This window comes from Morchella sextelata (assembly GCF_020137385.1).
Source record: "Morchella sextelata strain SCLS chromosome Unknown scls_9, whole genome shotgun sequence".
Classification (NCBI taxonomy): Eukaryota; Fungi; Ascomycota; class Pezizomycetes; order Pezizales; family Morchellaceae; genus Morchella; species Morchella sextelata.
This window is the reverse complement of record NW_025408624.1, coordinates 1,419,962-1,439,417: the sequence shown is the minus strand read 5'-3', so window position 1 is coordinate 1,439,417 and position 19,456 is coordinate 1,419,962. Positions and strand designations below refer to the sequence as shown.

At 44.6% G+C, this 19,456-nt stretch overlaps 6 protein-coding genes across 6 annotated transcripts; 4 read left to right on the top strand and 2 right to left on the bottom strand.

Moving 5' to 3' along the window:
• Positions 1-514: 514 nt before the first annotated feature.
• Positions 515-1,526, top strand: H6S33_013056 (uncharacterized protein; the record flags this gene model as incomplete). The annotated part of the gene is made up of 4 exons (XM_044844423.1): positions 515-833; positions 896-1,012; positions 1,064-1,416; positions 1,503-1,526. The coding sequence occupies 4 exons, from the start codon at positions 515-517 to the stop codon at positions 1,524-1,526; spliced, it is 813 nt and encodes a 270-aa protein (XP_044694765.1).
• A 2,714-nt stretch (positions 1,527-4,240) lies between these two features.
• On the bottom strand, positions 4,241-5,235 carry H6S33_013055 (uncharacterized protein; the record flags this gene model as incomplete). Its single annotated transcript, XM_044844422.1, has 5 exons — positions 4,241-4,606; positions 4,670-4,863; positions 4,924-4,961; positions 5,045-5,108; positions 5,184-5,235. The coding sequence occupies 5 exons, from the start codon at positions 5,233-5,235 to the stop codon at positions 4,241-4,243; spliced, it is 714 nt and encodes a 237-aa protein (XP_044694764.1).
• A 1,830-nt stretch (positions 5,236-7,065) lies between these two features.
• H6S33_013054 (uncharacterized protein) lies at positions 7,066-9,609 on the top strand (the record flags this gene model as incomplete). The annotated part of the gene is made up of 7 exons (XM_044844421.1): positions 7,066-7,285; positions 7,354-7,841; positions 7,892-8,229; positions 8,281-8,313; positions 8,364-8,504; positions 8,559-9,009; positions 9,061-9,609. The coding sequence occupies 7 exons, from the start codon at positions 7,066-7,068 to the stop codon at positions 9,607-9,609; spliced, it is 2,220 nt and encodes a 739-aa protein (XP_044694763.1).
• An 893-nt stretch (positions 9,610-10,502) lies between these two features.
• On the bottom strand, positions 10,503-12,424 carry H6S33_013053 (uncharacterized protein; the record flags this gene model as incomplete). The annotated part of the gene is made up of 9 exons (XM_044844420.1): positions 10,503-11,162; positions 11,244-11,353; positions 11,427-11,440; positions 11,505-11,708; positions 11,772-11,808; positions 11,863-11,891; positions 11,968-12,004; positions 12,074-12,137; positions 12,200-12,424. The coding sequence occupies 9 exons, from the start codon at positions 12,422-12,424 to the stop codon at positions 10,503-10,505; spliced, it is 1,380 nt and encodes a 459-aa protein (XP_044694762.1).
• Positions 12,425-13,349: 925 nt separating this feature from the next.
• H6S33_013052 (uncharacterized protein) lies at positions 13,350-14,417 on the top strand (the record flags this gene model as incomplete). The annotated part of the gene is made up of 3 exons (XM_044844419.1): positions 13,350-13,445; positions 13,528-13,598; positions 13,706-14,417. The coding sequence occupies 3 exons, from the start codon at positions 13,350-13,352 to the stop codon at positions 14,415-14,417; spliced, it is 879 nt and encodes a 292-aa protein (XP_044694761.1).
• Positions 14,418-16,198: 1,781 nt separating this feature from the next.
• H6S33_013051 (uncharacterized protein) lies at positions 16,199-18,428 on the top strand (the record flags this gene model as incomplete). The annotated part of the gene is made up of 11 exons (XM_044844418.1): positions 16,199-16,341; positions 16,400-16,428; positions 16,499-16,571; positions 16,643-17,011; positions 17,086-17,254; positions 17,324-17,413; positions 17,464-17,509; positions 17,586-17,611; positions 17,663-17,781; positions 17,865-17,977; positions 18,049-18,428. 11 exons carry the CDS (start codon positions 16,199-16,201, stop codon positions 18,426-18,428), a joined length of 1,557 nt encoding a protein of 518 aa, XP_044694760.1.
• Positions 18,429-19,456: the final 1,028 nt, after the last annotated feature.

The following is a 19,456-nucleotide window of genomic DNA, read 5'->3' as shown; positions in this document are numbered from 1 at the left end:
CCTTTCGCTCGTTCTTGTGTATTGTACACCACATACACACATACATAGTTGTCCCTTTGCTTTCAACTGTCCCTCGTCTTGCCCCTCCCTCAACACAGGGGAAGTGGAGGAGCCGCTCGCTATAGTCGTCGTCAGCTAGCCGTTCCTGCGTCGCGCTGCTTCGCATCCGATCGTTTACAGTTGACGAGTGAATGAACCCTTGCTGAGCCTTATTTGGTTTGTCATCCTAGTCCTCAGTCTATTCTATCTCTTTCCCCCTGAGTTCACCGTTTACCCTCTTCTCCACATCTTTACAATTACTCTTTGCCTCTTTATTTTTTTTATTTTTGTTACTATTGCTGCTGCCCCTCCTCATTCCCTTTAGTGCTAACCGACGGGGTGGCCAGCAACAGCATATCATCTAGCCGTTCCGGCTCCCTCACACTATCTCAAGCGGTCGCATTACTCTACACTCTGCGTTCACCATCATCACCACCACCACCACTACCACCAACTACTACATATCTCCTACACAATGAAGCACCTATCAACATTGGTGCTTGCTGCTCTTAGCGGGTATTTTCAGCTGGCTCTCGGTGCAGATGCCACATACTACGCCTGTTATAGCAACCAAGGGAGTTTGGTAGTCAAGGGGTCGGACGACTTCCAGTCGAGGGGTGCATGTCGAGTAACATGTGTAGACGACGCGAAAGCCGCTGGTGGTCCGGGATACTCGGTACAGGCAATGACGAACGAAACAATTTGCTTGTGCTCACAAACACTTCCCAACGATATTTATAAAGTTGACGACAGCGACTGCAAACAAACCTGTCCTGGATATAAAACAGAAACATGTAGGAACACATATTCATTACACAATTAGTACTTTTCGAATGTTGGCTCACGCGTTATGTAGGTGGTACTCGCTTGGGCACATATTTCTCAGTGTACCTGACAGGTTTGGAAGATGGCACTCCTGATGAGGACCCAGCGCCTTCATCATCTTCATCCGCTGCTACAAGCACATCAACCGGTTAGTGACATGGGCCAATTCGAAGGGCCCTTATACTGATATACTACTTAGAATCTGCTTCATCAACTTCATCTACGGCAGCAGCATCAACTACCGCAGCGCCCGTTACATCGCCTTCCGCTACCGCTACATCCGAACCTTCAAAATCAGTCAATACCGCAGGTGTTGCCGCTGGAGTAGTCGTTGGAGTGCTTGTAGTTGCTGCTATTGGCTTTGGGGCTTTCTTCCTGATGAAGAAGCGAAGAAGAGAGAGGGTTGAGGAGGAATACAGGAAATCTGCAGCAGCAAGGGAGTTTGCAAGGAAGCCCGAACAGGATCATCGGCTGGATCCCGTAATGATTCAAAGGAGGGACAGTGTCGGAAGCATTGCAGATAACCAGGACTATTCTCGAAGGATTCTTAAGGTGAGTCTATCGTTCTCCAAAATTGGGCACTTAAATCCAAGCATTTTTTTATTTTTTATTTTTTTTTACTAATACGCTTGATACAGGTTACAAACCCAGATGGAAATTAGAGAAATGATCAGTCTAAGGTTATTATTTATTTGAGGTCTAGGAAAGGCTAAATCGTTGGGTTTTTTTCTTCTGTAGTTCCTATCTGTAGTTCTTCCCCTGCTATTCTATCCATGTCATCCTTTTTGTTCTCCCGGATCCAGTTTTATTCTGTAGTCAGCTGTAAATGGCAATTGGTGGGTTTTGCGGGATAAATCGTTCTAGGATGATGGTTTTTATTTTTGTTTCTTATATATCATTTTCCTTTATTTATTTCTATTGATATCAGGTGGGCATGGTTGACAAAGGGGACATCGGTGGATCCTGTTATAAGCACTTTTATTTTATCACATTTCTTGCATTCCTTTTGTGACCCTATTTTGTTTCATTTTTTGGTCTATCTTATCGTTCGTTTTTCCCCTTGTGATTCCCTTTTTTTTTTTTTTTTTTTTTTTTTTCAGCCATCGTTTATTCCTCATTTCACGTGCATTATTAGAGCACCTCTCTTTGCCGTCTTCCATCTGTATAACCCGCAACTTCCTTTTCTTCTCACGATAGTCTTTTGTATTTATATGGATATGGATTGAGGCAGTTGGGGGGGCAAGGGTGGGACATATTACTCAAGAAGAGCTTGGGAGAAAGGTGGTTAATTGGGGTTTGCTACTACTAACTGATCGATTGCTTAAACTTTACTTCTATCTCACCATTACCCTTGCCATGCATTGCTATTTATTTGAATCGATTATTAGTCAAGGTGATATTGGTGGCCGGAGTGGCAGTTGAAAGGGCCCGGGAGCAGGTCCCTTTCCCCTCGTTTGCCGGCCTCGTAGGAGTGACCTTGCAAACAATTCCCCGCGTAGCTCATAGCGCGCGAACGCCAGCGCTAACATAAAGAACCTCCTTACTACATACATGTAAGTTTTGGCAATAAAGTTATTTTCGAACCAGTCACTACTAAACTTTAAATTATCTGTTTCCCTGATCATGTTCCATCACTCACCCCAGCTATATGGCGTCGACTTTCGCACCTACATGTATCCCCCTTCTTTGCTACATTGATTGTAAGTGTGACCAGCACGATATCTTGATAGAATACTTGCATAGAACGAGAGGTTTGCTGATTCTTGTAATCATTACTCTTGTAAAATAAGCGCCTGAAGATCTCCGTTCACCTTTATTCTACAATGAAACCTTCTATTCAAACACTCCCGTCATGTATTGAGGGGGTTTCCCTAGTTCTTGTTTAGTACTAGAATGACGACACATCAGTAAGGGCCTATGATAGGAGTGCATGCATGTAGTTATCCCATGGCACAGTCCTAGAAAATTCCAGAACGATAACGCCAGAAAAGAAGACAGGAACGCGTGGCGCCTTCTGGGCTATCGCCCTTGCGTCCCCATAGCTGCCATGTTTAATTGGAATGAATAGGTTATAATTGCAACGGTCCCAACGTTAGGCCAGATATATTTATCAAATCGTGTCAATGATCTCACAGACCGAAAAGAGTAACCTGTCTCTTTTGAGCGGTTATGACAGTGAATCCCAACATAACTAACCCAACCCTGCATGTAGTTTTATAAAATCGACTCGTTTTTATAAGAGTGCATCTGATATCCAGGCGAGCATTGCGGGTAAATATTATGATAAATTGTCTAATGCTTCAAATTGGCCATTTACAACCACACCGAGTCACTCGTATTTGAACCCTAACCCCGATCTAGCCAAGGACTGATTGATTGATTGATTGATTACTTCATTAATTGTATAATGCAACCCGAATAGCCAAGGACGATATAGGTACATACTGTACTTATATCATGTAGCAAACTTGCTAAGTATACTAGCAAAGATGCAGAGCCCTCGGGTCACGTACAGGTTGCTTTCCGACTTCATTGGAGAGATAAAAGGGACCAGGAAACGTGCGTCCTACATGTAGTGCATATATAAGCTAGAGATACGTAGCAGATATATATATGTACTCGCCAAAATTCAAGAGTTGGGGCCGAGTCTGTTTCTAACCGTACAGTAATGTTAGTGTTAGTTCGGGTCCAGAATCGTTGGCATCCTTGATACTAACCCAAATTTTGGGTTAGTATTCTACTCTAGACTACACGTATCTAGGATCTATCAGACACAACCTAGAGAAACATCACTACCTAAACCTTGCAATGACGCAGCTTTACTTCTTCAAGTTTTGTTAGACTTCAAAAGTGTTCATTCCATGATCACAATGTTACTGCAATAGGCAAATTACCCTCTCAAATTCCAGATTTTCGTGTACGTGTGGCGGGTTTCCCAGGAGCTTTATCTTTCCAGATTATCTTGTAGCTATTCGTACATGTAGCCCACTATACTACCCGCATTCATGGGTACTAGGACAAAAATTATGCATGATATATCTCCTTAAACGCCCTGTTTCGCCCCCAAAATCTTCCACTAACTGTGGTGGTATTGAACTAAAATTCACAAAAATAGAAAGAAAACTTGAAGTTATAATGAATTCGTAAAGAGTAAAACGCAGAACACAGATACAAGCAGGGGGAAATGATAGTAGGGGAAAAAAGCAATCAGAATCTTTAAGATCGCCGCTCAGTTGGTATATATGAGAACGAGTGTGTGAAGTGTGATTCGCAGCAACTTAATGTTGCTAAGCGCTGCCAGCAAATTGTTTTCTCACAATCCCACAGAGATGGTCCGCGAAAATACAAAAGAAAACCACCTATCATGAGACCTAACTCAGAGCTTTGGAATATGTATCGACTTTGACACCATCGCACATCCGCTCGCACAAAAGATTAAAACCGCCGGATGGAATTCCAATAATCCAGTTCCAATAGTTCCAAGTGGCAGAGAATCCAGAAGCCAGCCCTTAGACGCCCAGTACGCCATCAATGATACAATAGAAAGTGTGGTTGGGATAGGTGTTCCTTCGAAGTACTTGGACTTTCCTGTGGCATCTTTGGGAAGCATTTGAACTGTCACATTGAAACGTGCCAAACGAGAAAGGCCACATAGGACGAAAAAAGTTAAGAAGATAGTGTCAAGAAAAGTGCGGAAACCGAGAGCGAAGGCGCACGAGGCGGGGGCCATGCCGAAAGAGATCTAAGTGTCGCATGTTAGCATTTACAGTGGTGGTGGTGGTGGTGGTAAATAAGAGAAACGAACAAGGTCAGCGAGTGAATCCAGCTCTTGGCCCATAAGGGAGCTCTTCTTGCGCCATCTAGCGACCTTTCCGTCCATAAAGTCAAAGAAAAGCCCAAATGGCATGAATGTCATTGCAATGTAGAGTTGTGAGAGGTCATCGGGACTGCCAAGGCAGTACCGCAGGGATGAGAATATGCTCATTGCGCCGCAAAAACCTGTTGTTAATGATTAGCTCCTGACCAATCCCGCTATGATTCTTTCGGGATTGAACAAACCGTTGAGTTCAGTGATCAGGTCGGCCATGTGTAGTGCGCTATGAGAGTCATGGCGATTCGTTAGATCTACTTGAATTCCTCCTGCAGTAGAGACATAGTGGATCCTGTGAGATATTCTTACCGGATCATGGAGAAATGTCTATTGTCGACGGCAAGTTCTGTCGCTTTTGCTTTCGTCTCGGCATCTTGGGACAGTACAGTTAGCTGAAGGCACTGAGAGCATAAACTATGGAAATTCCGATGAACGAAGAAGCTGATACCTTTAACGGGAGAATTTGCATCATTTGATGTGGTTCCGCTTCTTCGTGACATGTTTTCTCTTTGGCGATTCGACGTGACGAGTTGAGATGAGGCGATGTTATGGTATATGAGCAGAACAAATAACAATGAATCTGTTATTAAACGGTGACTAGAGGACAAGAAGGGTTTCGAGATAGATTCGCAAGAGAAAAAAGATGCTGACAGGTGGTGTTGAATCGTGTCGTGAAGTGAAGAAGGTGTTGGGGTTTTTCTCTTTCTGTGATGTCGAGACTTGACCAGGTTTGGAGGTTGGGGCTGTGCCAAGAACAGCGGTCCTTGTGACGTGCACCGACCGATGAGGGACGGTCAGACAATCTTGCTAGGAACAACAGAACAGAGCAGGGCCAGGGCCAGGGACCAAAGGGTAATTGACACAAGGTACATGTGCCTACCTATCGATGCTCAACCGCATGCATAGATACGGGGAGGAAAATAAGAGTTTGGGAACAGCTAGGGGTAGTGGAATATTCTACAGTGATTGGGCCCAAGTGTCATTGACGCTCCTTCTCTTACTCTATCTCTTTAGAGTATTGAATTCATCTGTGCTTGCTTGTGCTGTATTTAGAAAGTACGGAGCTACAGTGCACGAGCCCTAGCTAATTCCCAGAGGTATGTGCAGATACTGTCTTGTACCTACCCTATGTACCTACATATGTATTGATGTAGGTACACACAGTCAGTACATGTACCTAAATACTTGTATAAAAGAGATGGCCTTTCTTTTTACCCAATGCTTTCTCAAGGGAAGGGGTCTTACTGAAATGTGCGGTAATCAGGTACATCGTGCGTTTTGTGTAGAAGCCGGCCCTTCGGTTCTAGCCCTACTTAGTATCTGTAATTGATGCTTGCACTGGAGAAATGTACATACATACCTACATGTACATGTCCTATAGATGGGTAAGCACAAGGACAGAGTGTGAGGGATCCTGCGGTTTGGGGGTTCAAGGTAAGTTCCAAGTTCGCAAAGCTTAGGGCATAACTCTACATATAAACATTCTAGGTTTTCGGGCCTTTTTTGTTACTGTATGTATTATCAAACCGAGTGTCTTTCCTTCTTTTTATTAAATCCATTCATTCAGAAATTCCCTCAACATCTCTTATATCTCATATCGATGGCCGGACACCAGGCCGATGCGATTGAATTTCAATTGAAACGCTCTTACACATTTGCACAAAACCCCACATCCCCACTTGAGCGACTTTATATCATGAAGAATGGTACACTTTTGAATTTTTATTCCAAAAGCGCCGTTTCCGGCGAAACATGCGTCAATAGCACGATATCTATCAGTGTTTTAACAACGTCGTCGCCATAACTCCAATCTTGATGCTCGGCTCAAGCACGGGCCACAGCCTTGCAAGACCCCTCTTTTCCGGTTGAATGACGTCGATGAAGATGGTGGGGGGGATTATGCCAAGAGACTCACCCCGCCCTTAGTCCCGCACTTGTTGTAGTAGCAATGAGTGCGGGTGGTACGAATCTGTGCTAGAAACCGTGGGGTTTATATCAAAAGGAGTGAAGTGAAAGCGGAAAGGGAATCTGATCCCGTTAGTTAGCCTGCGGATCTTTATTCGCACGAGTTTCTAGCCGCTGCAGAGACCCTGATTCCTTGTTTTTTTGGTCGCGGGATCTCCAGATAGCTTCCCCACCTCAGCTATCTCTTTGTGTCCGCCTCGTTCCATCTCCGCAGCTGTTTAATTCTCTGCTGCTCCTACTCGCTCCATCCACCATCCCTTTCTTCCTTTCTTCCTCCTCGTCACCTTTCCCTGCATTCAATCCTCTACGCATCTCAAATCTATCATTCATCCAGCATCTAGCCACCTCATCTGTAGCTAGCTACTATGGCCAATACATCTGCTATTAATCCGGCCGAAGGAGCCGGAATTCATGCGAATGATGAATACCAGCAATCAACGCTTAGAAAGAACTCCGTGAATCGTTCTGGTTCCAAAAAATCCCGGTCAGGCTCTGTTGGTGAGCCCGAGAGTAGAAACTCGGTCTTCTACACACCAATCCCCACTCAAACCAACCCCACTGAAACACTTGCCAACCGATTCTCTGGTAAGTTATATCCACAGTAGATTTACTCTAGTATCCAATTCATATCGAATGCTTATTCATAATTATAGCATGGAGGAAGGTCTTGAAGGACTTCATCAATTATTTCCGCGAGGTTCAGGTATCCTATGAGAACCGTGCCAAGGGAGTAACTAAGATCAGTCAAACCTTGAACACCACTATTCAGCCGTCAGACTTTATTAAGAGCGGCGGCATCTTGGAAACAAATAATGTTTTGCGAGAGTTCCAAAAAGACCTCTATGGTAGCAATGATAATGCCACCAAGACTCTTGCTAGTATCATCAATAACCTCAATAGCCTGAGGACAGACCTCAATTTCAAGATCAAGGAGATCAAGGCACTGTCATCCGACTTCAAAAATAATGTTGACAAAGAAAAAGAGAATACCCGTAAGGAGATTATCAAATTAACAGAGGCTCTCACTGCTCTCGACTCAAACCCACAAAACGCTTCCGGGAAGACAGACCCTTACCTAGTCAAACTCGGTTTGCAAAGGCAGCTCAAGCGCCAAATTGATGAAGAGAATTATCTTCACAAAGTAAGTTCTCATCAGTTTCTTGATAACAACAACATTCTAAATAATACTAGGCATATATCAACATCGAAACCAGCGGTCGCGAGCTAGAGAGAATCATTGTTGTTGAGATTCAAAAATCTTTTGAGACCTACATCAAGCTTATTAAACTTGAAGGAGAAGGTCAAAATGACTTTGCACAGAGGCTGACGACATCTACTCTGCAACTACCAGCTGATCATGAATGGTCAGCTTTCGTTGAACGAGATTCGGGAATAGGTGGTTCGTCGGTTCCATTGAGAACTGTTAATGACATCGAATATCCTGGCCATCAGCACCCTGCTGCTCTCGAGGTCCGCTCCGGTTTGATGGAAAGGAAGTCTAAATACCTCAAGTCCTACACGCCCGGGTGGTATGTTCCCGCAAAGATCTAACACTGAAATACCTACTAATCATGGCGCAGGTTTGTCTTGTCATCGACCCATTTACACGAATTGTGAGTCTATCATCTTTTCGCTCCCTTGATAACTACTAATGATCGATTAGCAAAGTATCCGACCGCACTAGTGATCCTGATCCAGTCATGTCTCTTTATCTTCCAGAGGCCTCCCTTGGAAAGCACTCTGAGCCTGGTGCCACATCTCACAAATTCATCTTGAAGGCTCGTCAAACAGGTGTCCTTCATATGTAACTACTATCTTTCCGGTCTGGCCGAAGACTCTCATATCTAACAGTACATAGGGGCCACAACTGGGTTTTCCGTGCCGAATCCCATGAAGCTATGCTTGCGTGGTACGCAGACATCAAGAGACTCACCGAGGTATCTGGCGCCGAGCGCAACGCATTTGTCACGGGAGTAGTACACGGTCGCCATGAATCTATCGATACTACCAACCCAGAGGAAACCAGTGACGATATCGGACTAGACAATGATGAAGCCGATGAAATACCGTACTCCACTGATGCTAGTGCTCTTGCAGTACCTGCTGTACAAGAAAACAAGCGACCTGAAGGTGGTAGATTCCCAAGTGACCTTAATGTCAATCGTGGGGCTGCCAGCTTGACTGGTGAATCAGACCGTTCAATCATTGGGGCTGCTGGTGCTCTTGGTGGTTCATATGGATATGGAGAACAGCCATCGGGAAGGCCTCGCAGCGGTAGCCAGTCTTCTACCTGGTCTTATGATGAGAAGGTTCGTTCTATAAAAACACATTTTTGTGAAAGATCGCACTAATGATGATAGCACCCTGTTCACAACACAATGGAAGAGGAAGCCGACGAATTCCTTCCTGTTGGAGCCGAAATTCCACCTGCTGTCGAGCGCCGCATGTCTGTCAGGCACGACTACACTGACCATGAAGCTCTCTCCAAGAGCCAAAACTCTGCAAACCGCCGTCGGGGACCACCCTCTCGTAAGCCAACAGCTAGCTACGGAATTGATCCCATTACCGGATTACCCGACACAGGAATGGGCGGGCCGGGCTCAAATCTCTCAAACATTGATTGGAGCAACGTTATCGCTGCTAATGAGAACAAACCGTCTAGCCCAACTTTCCAGAGAAGGCCCCCCTCTCGTAAGCCTACCGCTAGCTATGGGATTGACCCCGTTACTGGACTTCACGAGTACCCTGTCGAGCATGGGCATCACTCAGGAGCTGTGGTGGGGGCACCTTCAATTTCTGAGAACGCCCCGGCAAGGGCTCTAGAAGGTAGGCCTAGTTCACCCCGGATGGAGTCTCAGAGCACTATTAGTGGCCTCCACTTCCCAGGCGAGTACCCTAAGAATACCTAGGCTGATTTTTGGAGGTTAAAATTCGTTCGTCGTTCCACGAGCTATTTTTTCTGGGTAACCAGATTTCTAAATTGCGGGTTTTTCCTTTTCTTTTTGTTGACTTGTTTGAAGATCTTGGGACTACATGGAAGCGAGGAATTGCAAGGTTTGAGCGGGAAATTAGCGAACATGTAAGGAATGTTACGGTCGTTTTGCTTAACTGCTCGGTTTTTTGTTTGGATTACAAGGTCATTTGAGTATGGTAATTCACCATAGCGTAGTTTGATACCCAAGAAAAACTATTGCAATGTGAATATATTGTATGCTGTTAAATGAGATTTAGATAAGATTATATCCGATCGGATTAATGTAAACATATGTCTACATGTTTGTAATTCAAGTTACCAATCCATTCATCTGGTGCATAAGACTTTCGCGCCATGTCAACCTGATCAAAACTACATGTAAATATGTCTCACGCCAAATTGTCAAGGAAAACTTTATTTTTAGAGATTTCATGTTCATCTCTACAAGGAAATGGACTATATAACGAAGACTAGTGCGGTGGTCGCTGAGAGAGTGGTCTGATAGCAGGCCGGTGGCGGCAGAGATGCCGAGTGATGTATTGTGACTGAGATACAAAGCTTACAGGAAAGAGGTCCTGCTTGAACCGAGTGATGCAATGTGATCGGTAAATGTTCTATTGAACTAGAGATGGAAAGAGAAGTCACGTGGCTACAATACACAATCTTTGCCATTGCTATGGTTGCACATGCATATATGATCTCCTACACATAGCAAGTAGAGAATGAGAAATAAGAAAATAGAGAAAATTTTATACAGTGACTAAGTGAGACGAGTCCTGCCATTAAGAAACTGGTATGATGGGACACTCTCCTCCACTCTCTCCCACCCTACTCATTCCCGAAGCAGTTTTTCAAGTTCTCATACTTACTTGCGGGGTAGTTGATCAAGTTTTCCGTGGTCTCAAGTGCGTGGCACCCACCAAACGTGTCAACGGTAGTTTTGATCAGCGACCTTGGATCCGTGATCGGCTTGTCACCACTAAGTTCCCACCACATACCACCTGCAAGACCTTTTGAGCAGATGTACGATGCTTTTGCTTCAGCGATACTTGGTGTATCATACGAGACCATGACTCTTGAATTCTGATCATAGCACCAACTTGCAACAATATTCTTGTCTTCTGTCTCGTGTGCACCTGGCCTTGCAAGATCCTTATAGTCCCAAACGCCATTCTCCCAGGATCCGGCGCCGATGCCGGAAAACTGGTGGCCTGGCCCATTAGTATTCTCAAAGGCGCGGCCGTAAAGTGGGAGACCCATCACGATCTTGTGTGCCGGAACTCCACCTGAAACATATGCTTCAATAGCATCGTTGGCGTTAAAAGGTGTTGAAGCAGGGTGTTGATGTGATTTGTATAGATTTGCTTGGTGCCCCGCGGATGAGTCCCAAGAACCGGCGAAGTCGTAGGCCATAAGATTCCAAAAGTCGAGATATTGATTCATTTCCCTCATCAGGAGTTTAGAGTAATTAGCGGTACCACAGGGTGCCTTTGTTGTAATAGGATTGTTAGCGAAAACTTTATTCATCACTTTTTGGAAGAATGATAGGCGATAATTTGGGTTCCTTACAGCAATCGTCAGAAGAAGCCTTGTTCCAGGACAGTGCCGAGCAGCGTAGGCGTCTAATTGACGGCGGCACTCGGCTAGGAGCAGTACGAAGTTTTGTGCTTCAGTAATATCTGAAATAGATTAAAGGTCAGCAAACGCCCACTTAACCTGGGGGTTTTGTATTAACATGGATAACAAAGATACCTTTAGGAAATTCCCTATAAATGACAATAACGTTAGAATTGCAAACCTCAACATCGTTTGACCATGATAAGGACTAACCAATCGATATCAATACCATCGAAGCCCAAATCCTTCAATAGCTCTATGGAACTGGAAGCAAATTTTTCTCTTCCAGTCGCTGTCGACGCCGGAACCGCAAAGTTACTGGAGTAGGTCCAGCCCCCAATAGAGAGGAGGGTCTTAAGTTTACGGTTGCGTTTTTTGAGTAGGAATAGCTGTTTTATACAGCCATAGACATTGGTACTAATGAGATGAATTAGCTAATCCTTTCATTTCTGCTATTTGGGAGAAGCAAAACTTGAATACCCAACGTCGTTCCAAGAATCTGTGGAGTAGTGCTTCTCTAAAACGATTTGTTAGTGTGTCCAAACACATGCCTTTGAAGGAGATAAAATACCAAGATCAGAGTAGGTATCACTCAGGTAACTGAATATTATATGTGTATATGTAAGTATATATATATAGTCAAGCTGAAAGCGCTCTAGAAATCAGAGTCTCTTACACCTCACCACTTTCTGGGCGAACATTTGCGAAAGAGTCTACAAAGAACGCTACTCGTTAGGAATCATTTATTTCTAGTTTCATGACTATCTGCTAGCATTACTCACACAAGATATGGGTTAGATATTCAGCTGGCACGTCCTGTGGTTGATAGTTTCGACCATAGATCCCCTGTGATACGTGGGCTCAGCGTCAAAACTGGTCCTTGATTTGCAAGTTTAATAGAGACAAACCCAATTCACAAAGTAAGCCACTGATTTCTTTCCAGTCATGTTGCCTGAGTATTTTGTGGTTGAAAATGGGTTGAGGAACGACGTTATGCGGCTGAGGGTTTCGGTAGTGGAGAGTTGTGGAGAGTTATCGATTCCTGGAAAGACGAAGACAGGGGTTACAGCGAGCAAGAGTACAGTGATAGAGATGAAGATTCTATTGTGGATGGTGCGAGAGATATTTGACATGATAGTGATAAATATGAGCTGTATTTATAGTTTCAATAGCTTAAGATAATATTTTGAAAGCGTGGCGCAGCATATGAGCTCGGGCATCGAATTGAGGGGTGGAGTAGCTGAAGGTAAGACTGACCACGCACACACGTAGCATCATTGCCCATTCAACTATTTGATCCTGGAAAGACGTTTGCCATTGGAATCCTGGCAGTGCGAATAGCAGGAGTGGTTACGTATTTACCAGGTACATATTCTAAGTGAGGTTTCACTGCAGGTGCTGGGATTATGGAGAAGCGTAACTAAACATCATATGAAATAAATAGTCTAGAAAGTACCTACGTGTAGTTATCTCAAGTGGCAGTAAGAAAAGTGAGGGCCAAACTACAATTGCTGACATTGGCACTGGTGGTGAGCAGCAATCAGCGGACACACAAAGGGGTGTGCTAGCTCACCACCAATGCTGTTATGCTTATTGTAGTGCAACGCCGTGTCAATATTTATGGTCTAAGTCTCATCTTAGCTTTCGTCACCATAGACAACACATGTTACGAACCAATGCGTTGGGCAAGCGATTCGCTCAGATGCAGAATATCGTACCTACAGGAGCGGCAGGTTGACTCACAACTGATGATGCCGAATATTAGTGGGACGAGAAATCACGTGCTCCTGTAACAGCCACATTGACCGACGCCACATGAGAGGCTGCACCTACAGGGCTCACGCACACAAACACCCCGCCAAAAAGACAGTCCCAATAGACCTAACCCTGTAATTTTACGCCCACAATTCAACCGCAACCTCACAACCAGCAACAGTGCGAGATCCAGGCAACATCACGACAACATCCACTTTTACGACAGCTGCCTCGTTTTCCTAACGCCCCGGAGGGATCTCGAATTTCAATCTTAAAACAATCCCGTCCCAGAAATTTAAAATCATGTCGGCGGCACGCAGCTCGATTTTTGATGCGACAGACAAGGACATTGAGATGCTCCTTGCTGCCCAGGCGCACATGGGCTCCAAGAACTTGCAAGTGGGTACACATTGGATATCAAGAAGTGGGAGATATAAAGGGTTTTGGAGAAGCTTTCAGCGCTGACTGGAAATGGCAATAGGTCCACATGGACCCATATGTGTGGAAGACAAGGCCTGACGGTATCAACATTATCAACATCGGAAAGACCTGGTTAGTTTAATTCTCTACAATCGAAGCTATATCAATCATCAGTTTACCGGTTTGAAACACATCTATTTAACGAACTTGGTTTAACGATTCTTTTTTGTGATTTATAGGGAGAAGATTGTTCTCGCTGCCCGAATCATCGCGACTATCGACAACCCTGCCGATATCTGCGCTGTTTCCGCCCGTCCCTACGGTCAGCGTGCCGTCCTGAAGTTCGCCGCCCACACTGGTGCTACTGCCATTGCTGGTCGTTTCACCCCCGGTAACTTCACCAACTACATCACTCGCTCTTTCAAAGAGCCCCGCCTCATCATCGTCACCGATCCTCGCACCGATGCCCAGGCAATCAAGGAGGCTTCGTACGTCAACATTCCCGTCATTGGTCTGTGTGATACCGACTCTCCCACTGAGTTTGTCGACGTTGCCATCCCTACCAACAACAAGTCACGTAACTCCATTGGTCTCATCTGGTGGATGCTTGCCCGTGAAGTCCTCCGTCTCCGTGGAACCATTCCTTCAAGGGAGGCCGAGTGGGATGTCATGACCGATCTTTACTTTTACCGCGACCCCGAGGCTGAGGACCAGAAGGCTGTCGAGGAGGCCGACAAGGTTCCTGGTGCTGAGGAGGCTGTACCAGAGAGTGGATTTGCTGCTGCCACCGCCGGTGCTGATTGGGATGTTGCTGGTCAATCCGGTACTTTCGTCCCCCCCGAGGCTACTGGCCCTGCGCCGAGCTGGGATGCGGATGCTACTGGTGGTGACTGGGCTGCGGACACTGCTACCGCTACCGAGACTCCCGCCGCTGCTACATCCGGATGGTAAAAAGGTTGGGGTTAATGTGGTTCTTTTTTTTCCTTACGATCAAATAAAAAAATTTACAAATCTGGGAACTTCAAAAAAATTAAATTAGGGCTTTGTTCGATCGGAGTTCTAAAAGTTGTACTTCTTTGCATACGAAGCCATGATCTGAGGTGGAAACAAACAACCCAGGTGCTGCTGATATGATGGAAGAATGATATTTGTATTTGGTATCGATAAATGATTTTTCTTTCTTCGGTTTGTCAATTGGTCTTGTGCAACCGCCGAACGGGATTTTTCATTCGGAGTTGTGGGTGGTTTCATATCTCTGTTGTTTCAGTTAGGAAAAGGGTAAAAAAGAAAGAAATACCTTTCCATACACTACCCCACAAAATTTCGCGTTATGATAGTGATAAGAGGTAAACGTACATGCATTTACATCAACATAAACATAAATGTAGTTGATTACATATACCCTTATCGGCCATAATGCCAAGTCCTCGGAGCTACTAGCCTACCACATATACATGTAGGTATAGCTACTGTACTTAAGCTGTGACCCACCCCAAACCATATTTTGCACTTGACTTTACGATAGCATAGTCGGAGCTATATACGGAAGTAAGTTGGTCGCTCTCCTCGAGCGTACTACATACTTCTGCTACCGCTATATATCTACATTTATTTCGGACTCTTTAATAAAAAGAGTCCATCTATATGTATTTCGAATTCGAAGACAGTTACTTAAGTAGATAAGCATGTAATTATGCATATAGTCTATAAATAAGCAGAAGAAATACATGTAATCCAACAGTGAGAATCCAAGCTCTAGCTCTGCTTAAGCATAAGTCAAGCCCCCCTTGAAGGGAATAGCTGGAGTATGTGAGCTCTAAAAAGGATGTGACGTCAGGAAGAACAGGATCATAGCAGGTCACTCAGTATTCCGAATAATGATTGATCCCTCACACTGTCAATCCAAAGGATCACTAAACAGCTACATGGTTAACTCTGTAATTCTGTCAATAAGTCCCATGGCTTCTTTTTACTCGTCTGATATATTAGGATCTAAAATAAGAATTATTAAGGTCCGGACCGATACTTTAAAGCCCTTCAGCAACAGGACTAAACGAGATTATGCCGCGCGCTGATTGTGCTCGTTTAGCCCCCCACAATAATTTCCTGGCCAATACCGTTCTCGGATTACTTAGAGTACATACATATGATTGCGCGATGTTCCCAACCACATGTGCCTAGAGTAGAATAGAATACATATCACTCTTTGACTTCTTGGTCGGTCATTGGTTAACGAAATGAGAGCCCATGCGCCGACGAATCAAAAAGCGAGATGAGGGGATAACTTGGTTATTTTGGTAAGATCATGCCAGAAAAGGTTGTAGGAAATGCCTGCCTTGCTGATCCAAGAAACTGCGTCCACCAGTCAATTCCGATTCCCTTCCCTTCCCAGGACATGTATGCAGCTTCTTTCAAGCAAGGACCGCATGCATGGGCGCAAGAATATGTGGCGTCGAGATGACAAGAAACTGTGCGTTGTCTGTGGCGCAAGGTTGCAGGGGTTCCACACACCTATTATTCCCACCTCTAACGACCCTTTTGAAGCTTGGGCCTACCCCCAACCAAGCAAAGCTGCTGCCCGCTGCCATTCATTGCTTGCTACCCCTCCGAAGAACGCAATCTCATCCTTTGGCTTCCCCCAGAAAAATAAAAATAAACAGTAACCAGAACAAGATTGGAGCCCCGCGCCCACAGCTTTCACAATAGAATTCCAATCGCGCCCTCGACATGAAATGGCCGGCGAAGACGGCTCCGTTGCTAATGGCGACGATTCGTCGTCTTCCTCGTCATCCTCATGGACTGCAGCCTTGCACGCCAACGAAATAATGGATTACCCCTTCTCTCTAGACGCTTTGCGAAAATGGATGATCGCTTTGTGAGTAGGAACCAAGGGCTTTCAGGTTCCTTCAAAGCTAATAAACGGGTTTGTGCAGCGTCGTTTGTGACTTCAATGTCGACATTGGTAAGTGACTGCAGTAGCAAGTGCGATTTTAAAGGGGCAGAGTTCATGAAGATTTACTAACCCATTACAGGTGTCGAAGTGGAATACATGTTTCCTTCAACTCAATTCTCGCAAACAGATCTTCAAACCATATGTTTTAGCAGGTATGTATCCCTTGATATTAATTACGATGATTATATTATAGGCTTTTCTTATTTATTAATGTTACACATAGCTTCCCCGAGCGTGTAAATTCAGATACAATCGAAGACTCGGCCTTTCACTTCAAATTCCGCCATTCGTCGCCCGAAGTTCCTTGTGAGCCTACAGACGACGACCCTGGTTACTGGTACGGTTTTTGTTTATTCCGCCAACAACGCGATACCTCCGTCAAGCGAAATTACCGTCAGAAATCTCTTGTATTAGTCTCACAACATGATTTTGCACCATTATTTGCCCACCTCGTAAAAACAATATCAACATTAGATTTTGCAGTGAGCCCTACGCTCATAGAGTCAGCATGTTCGAATATAGCTGCTTGGGCGGGTCCAGAGGCCGGAGTACAAGAATTGCCGTTTTTGGGCTCACTGCTGGATGTTCATATGTATGGCGTTACTCTTGGTTGCTTTATAATAACCCCCGAGGTTGTACTGAACAAGTGATTTCCGTGATTCATAGACCTCCTCATCCTTCGTTTCCATTACAAGGCCGTGTCACTGCCTCTACTTCCAGAACAGACGTTAGAGTGGAATACAAAGAGATCCACACATCTGAACCCCTCGGTTCTTGGGCAAGGCTTGCACAGCTTCTCACGTCAATTTCAGAGCTATATATTATTTTTGAACGGGTATGATATATTTTGATTATGGTAGTTATTTACAGGTTTTGGGGTGATTAAACTAACACATACGTTTAGGTCTTACTATCGGAACCATTGGTAGTCTTAGCAGATGATCCAAGGACCTGTAGTGAATTTGTTTCTGCGGCCGTTGATTTAATTCGCCCAGTAAGCTTTAGAAATCTCAATTTCTATCACCTTGCTAATCTTGTGCCAAGATACCATTTGGTGGTGATTGCCGACCATATCTCACTATGCAGTCAGGTAAGGAAATCAGAACTCTTCCCTATACATACTATATTTCCACTTGAATACCTACATGTACTAATATCGTTCATAGATTTCTTCTTAAATGGCCATGAGGTGGTGAGACTTTTGAACCTTTCTATCATTAAATTTACTAACATTTCGGACAAGATCCCATTTCGTCATTACCTAATAGGTATCACAAATCCATTTTTCTTAAAAAGGGTTTTGTCGCAGGGGAAAGATAGTGCTTCTCCTCATGTTGTTTACTTGTCGGCCCCGGAAGTAAAGTAAGAGAGTAAATATCTTCTATTCCCCGGAAAAATATGCTTATGATCATGCTCAGACGAAAATCTCACACTTTTTATTCTAGTGAGCGCGAGTTCACAAACAACTTTATTACCAACGACATGAAAGGATCGCTTGCTAAGGACTTGGTATTTTTGAGGAAATTGGAGCATTATTTGAAGGATGAGGAAACAACACGTGAGTGATATGTACTATTCCTTTCGTCGGATAGATTTCTTTTTTCTAATATTTCTTCCCCTCAAATGTAGCGCAGGAATGCGGGCGTTTCGTCCGACGTCACTTTGCACTCCTTTCAGCGTTGTTCTTGGCACCCTTAAACCGGTACCTCGCAACCCTGACCACGCTCTCGCCAAACTCGAGGATGATTGACATTGCAAACTTCTCGGAGGAGGATTTCTTAACCAGTCTTTCGAAATACGGGTGCCAGGTGCAGTTTAAGGGGAAGACTAGCTTCCACAGACACAGAGCTGCGGAGGCCTTCTACCGCAAGTTCTGCCGAAGCCCGGGCTTTTTCAGATGGCTACAGATGAAGATTAGACTCCAGATGGCCGACGGGGACAACAGTAATGACGGTGTCTCGCCGGCCAGTGGCTTTAGGGAGAAGACTGTAGATGGCGTGCAGACTTGAGATTGGAGTTTTTTTTTTTTTGGTTTCTTTTTTTGAAAGTATATATCACTTGTTAACTTCTTATGGTGGATCTGTTACTGGTTTTTGTTTTTTGGGGAGTTATTTGTATATCCGAATACCATGGCTGAGTTATCTTGTTCTTAATTTTTATTTTATTTTGGTGACTGCAGGCGTATCTACCAGAGTCATGTTGTCTTTTTAATGGAGGTTGAGAGAGAGAGAAAGGTTTTATTTCTTGCGCGCACGCGTACACGGAGCATTAACTGTTGAATGCCGTTTTCTAATAATTTGTGGGGGGGGGGGGGGGGGGAGTGCGTTTAGCTTCGTATCTATTTATTAATTAAATTGTCGCCCAAGTGTATCTACTTCAGGCCGGTTAAGCAGTTGCAGGCATAGACCTCATAATAAAACATGCAAAGATTGTATTAGGCTCAAAGGGCGCTGGGAAGGGTGTAGAGTGACTGCGGGTGGTTCGCCCGGGGTCTGCGATGTTCTAGCGAGGTCTTCTTGAATAGCTAGGCACACAAAGTTCGAAATTGAAACTTTTTTTTCGAATAGGTATTTGCGCCATCTCATCTCACTCGGGCATCCCGCGTGGACCGGATGATGATTGATGATGCCCTGGTTGCATGATCGTCACTTGGCGCCAAGAATTATTTGGGGGGGGCCAAGGATTATTTGCACATAATTTTATTCTGACTCTGTTGGGGAACAAAGAAGGACTGTTAATGGTGCTGGTACGTTAGCAGTTCGGTGACGTGTGCATACAAGTACCGATAGGTTGAATGGTGTATGGAGTGCGAAAGTGTGGAATGTGTGTTGTTGGATTTTGGTGCTTAGGTACTGTTGATAGATATATCGTACCGGGAGTAGTGATTTGTACGTTGCTGAAAGTGTATCGTGTGATTGAGAAGCTATCGGACGCTGAGATGCGGATGCAGGATTGTCCACGTCTCTTTTGAGCCTGGTAGTTAACTCCAGAGTCCCAGCAAAGTCGCATTTTTTGCAACATCTACTGTATATTATTA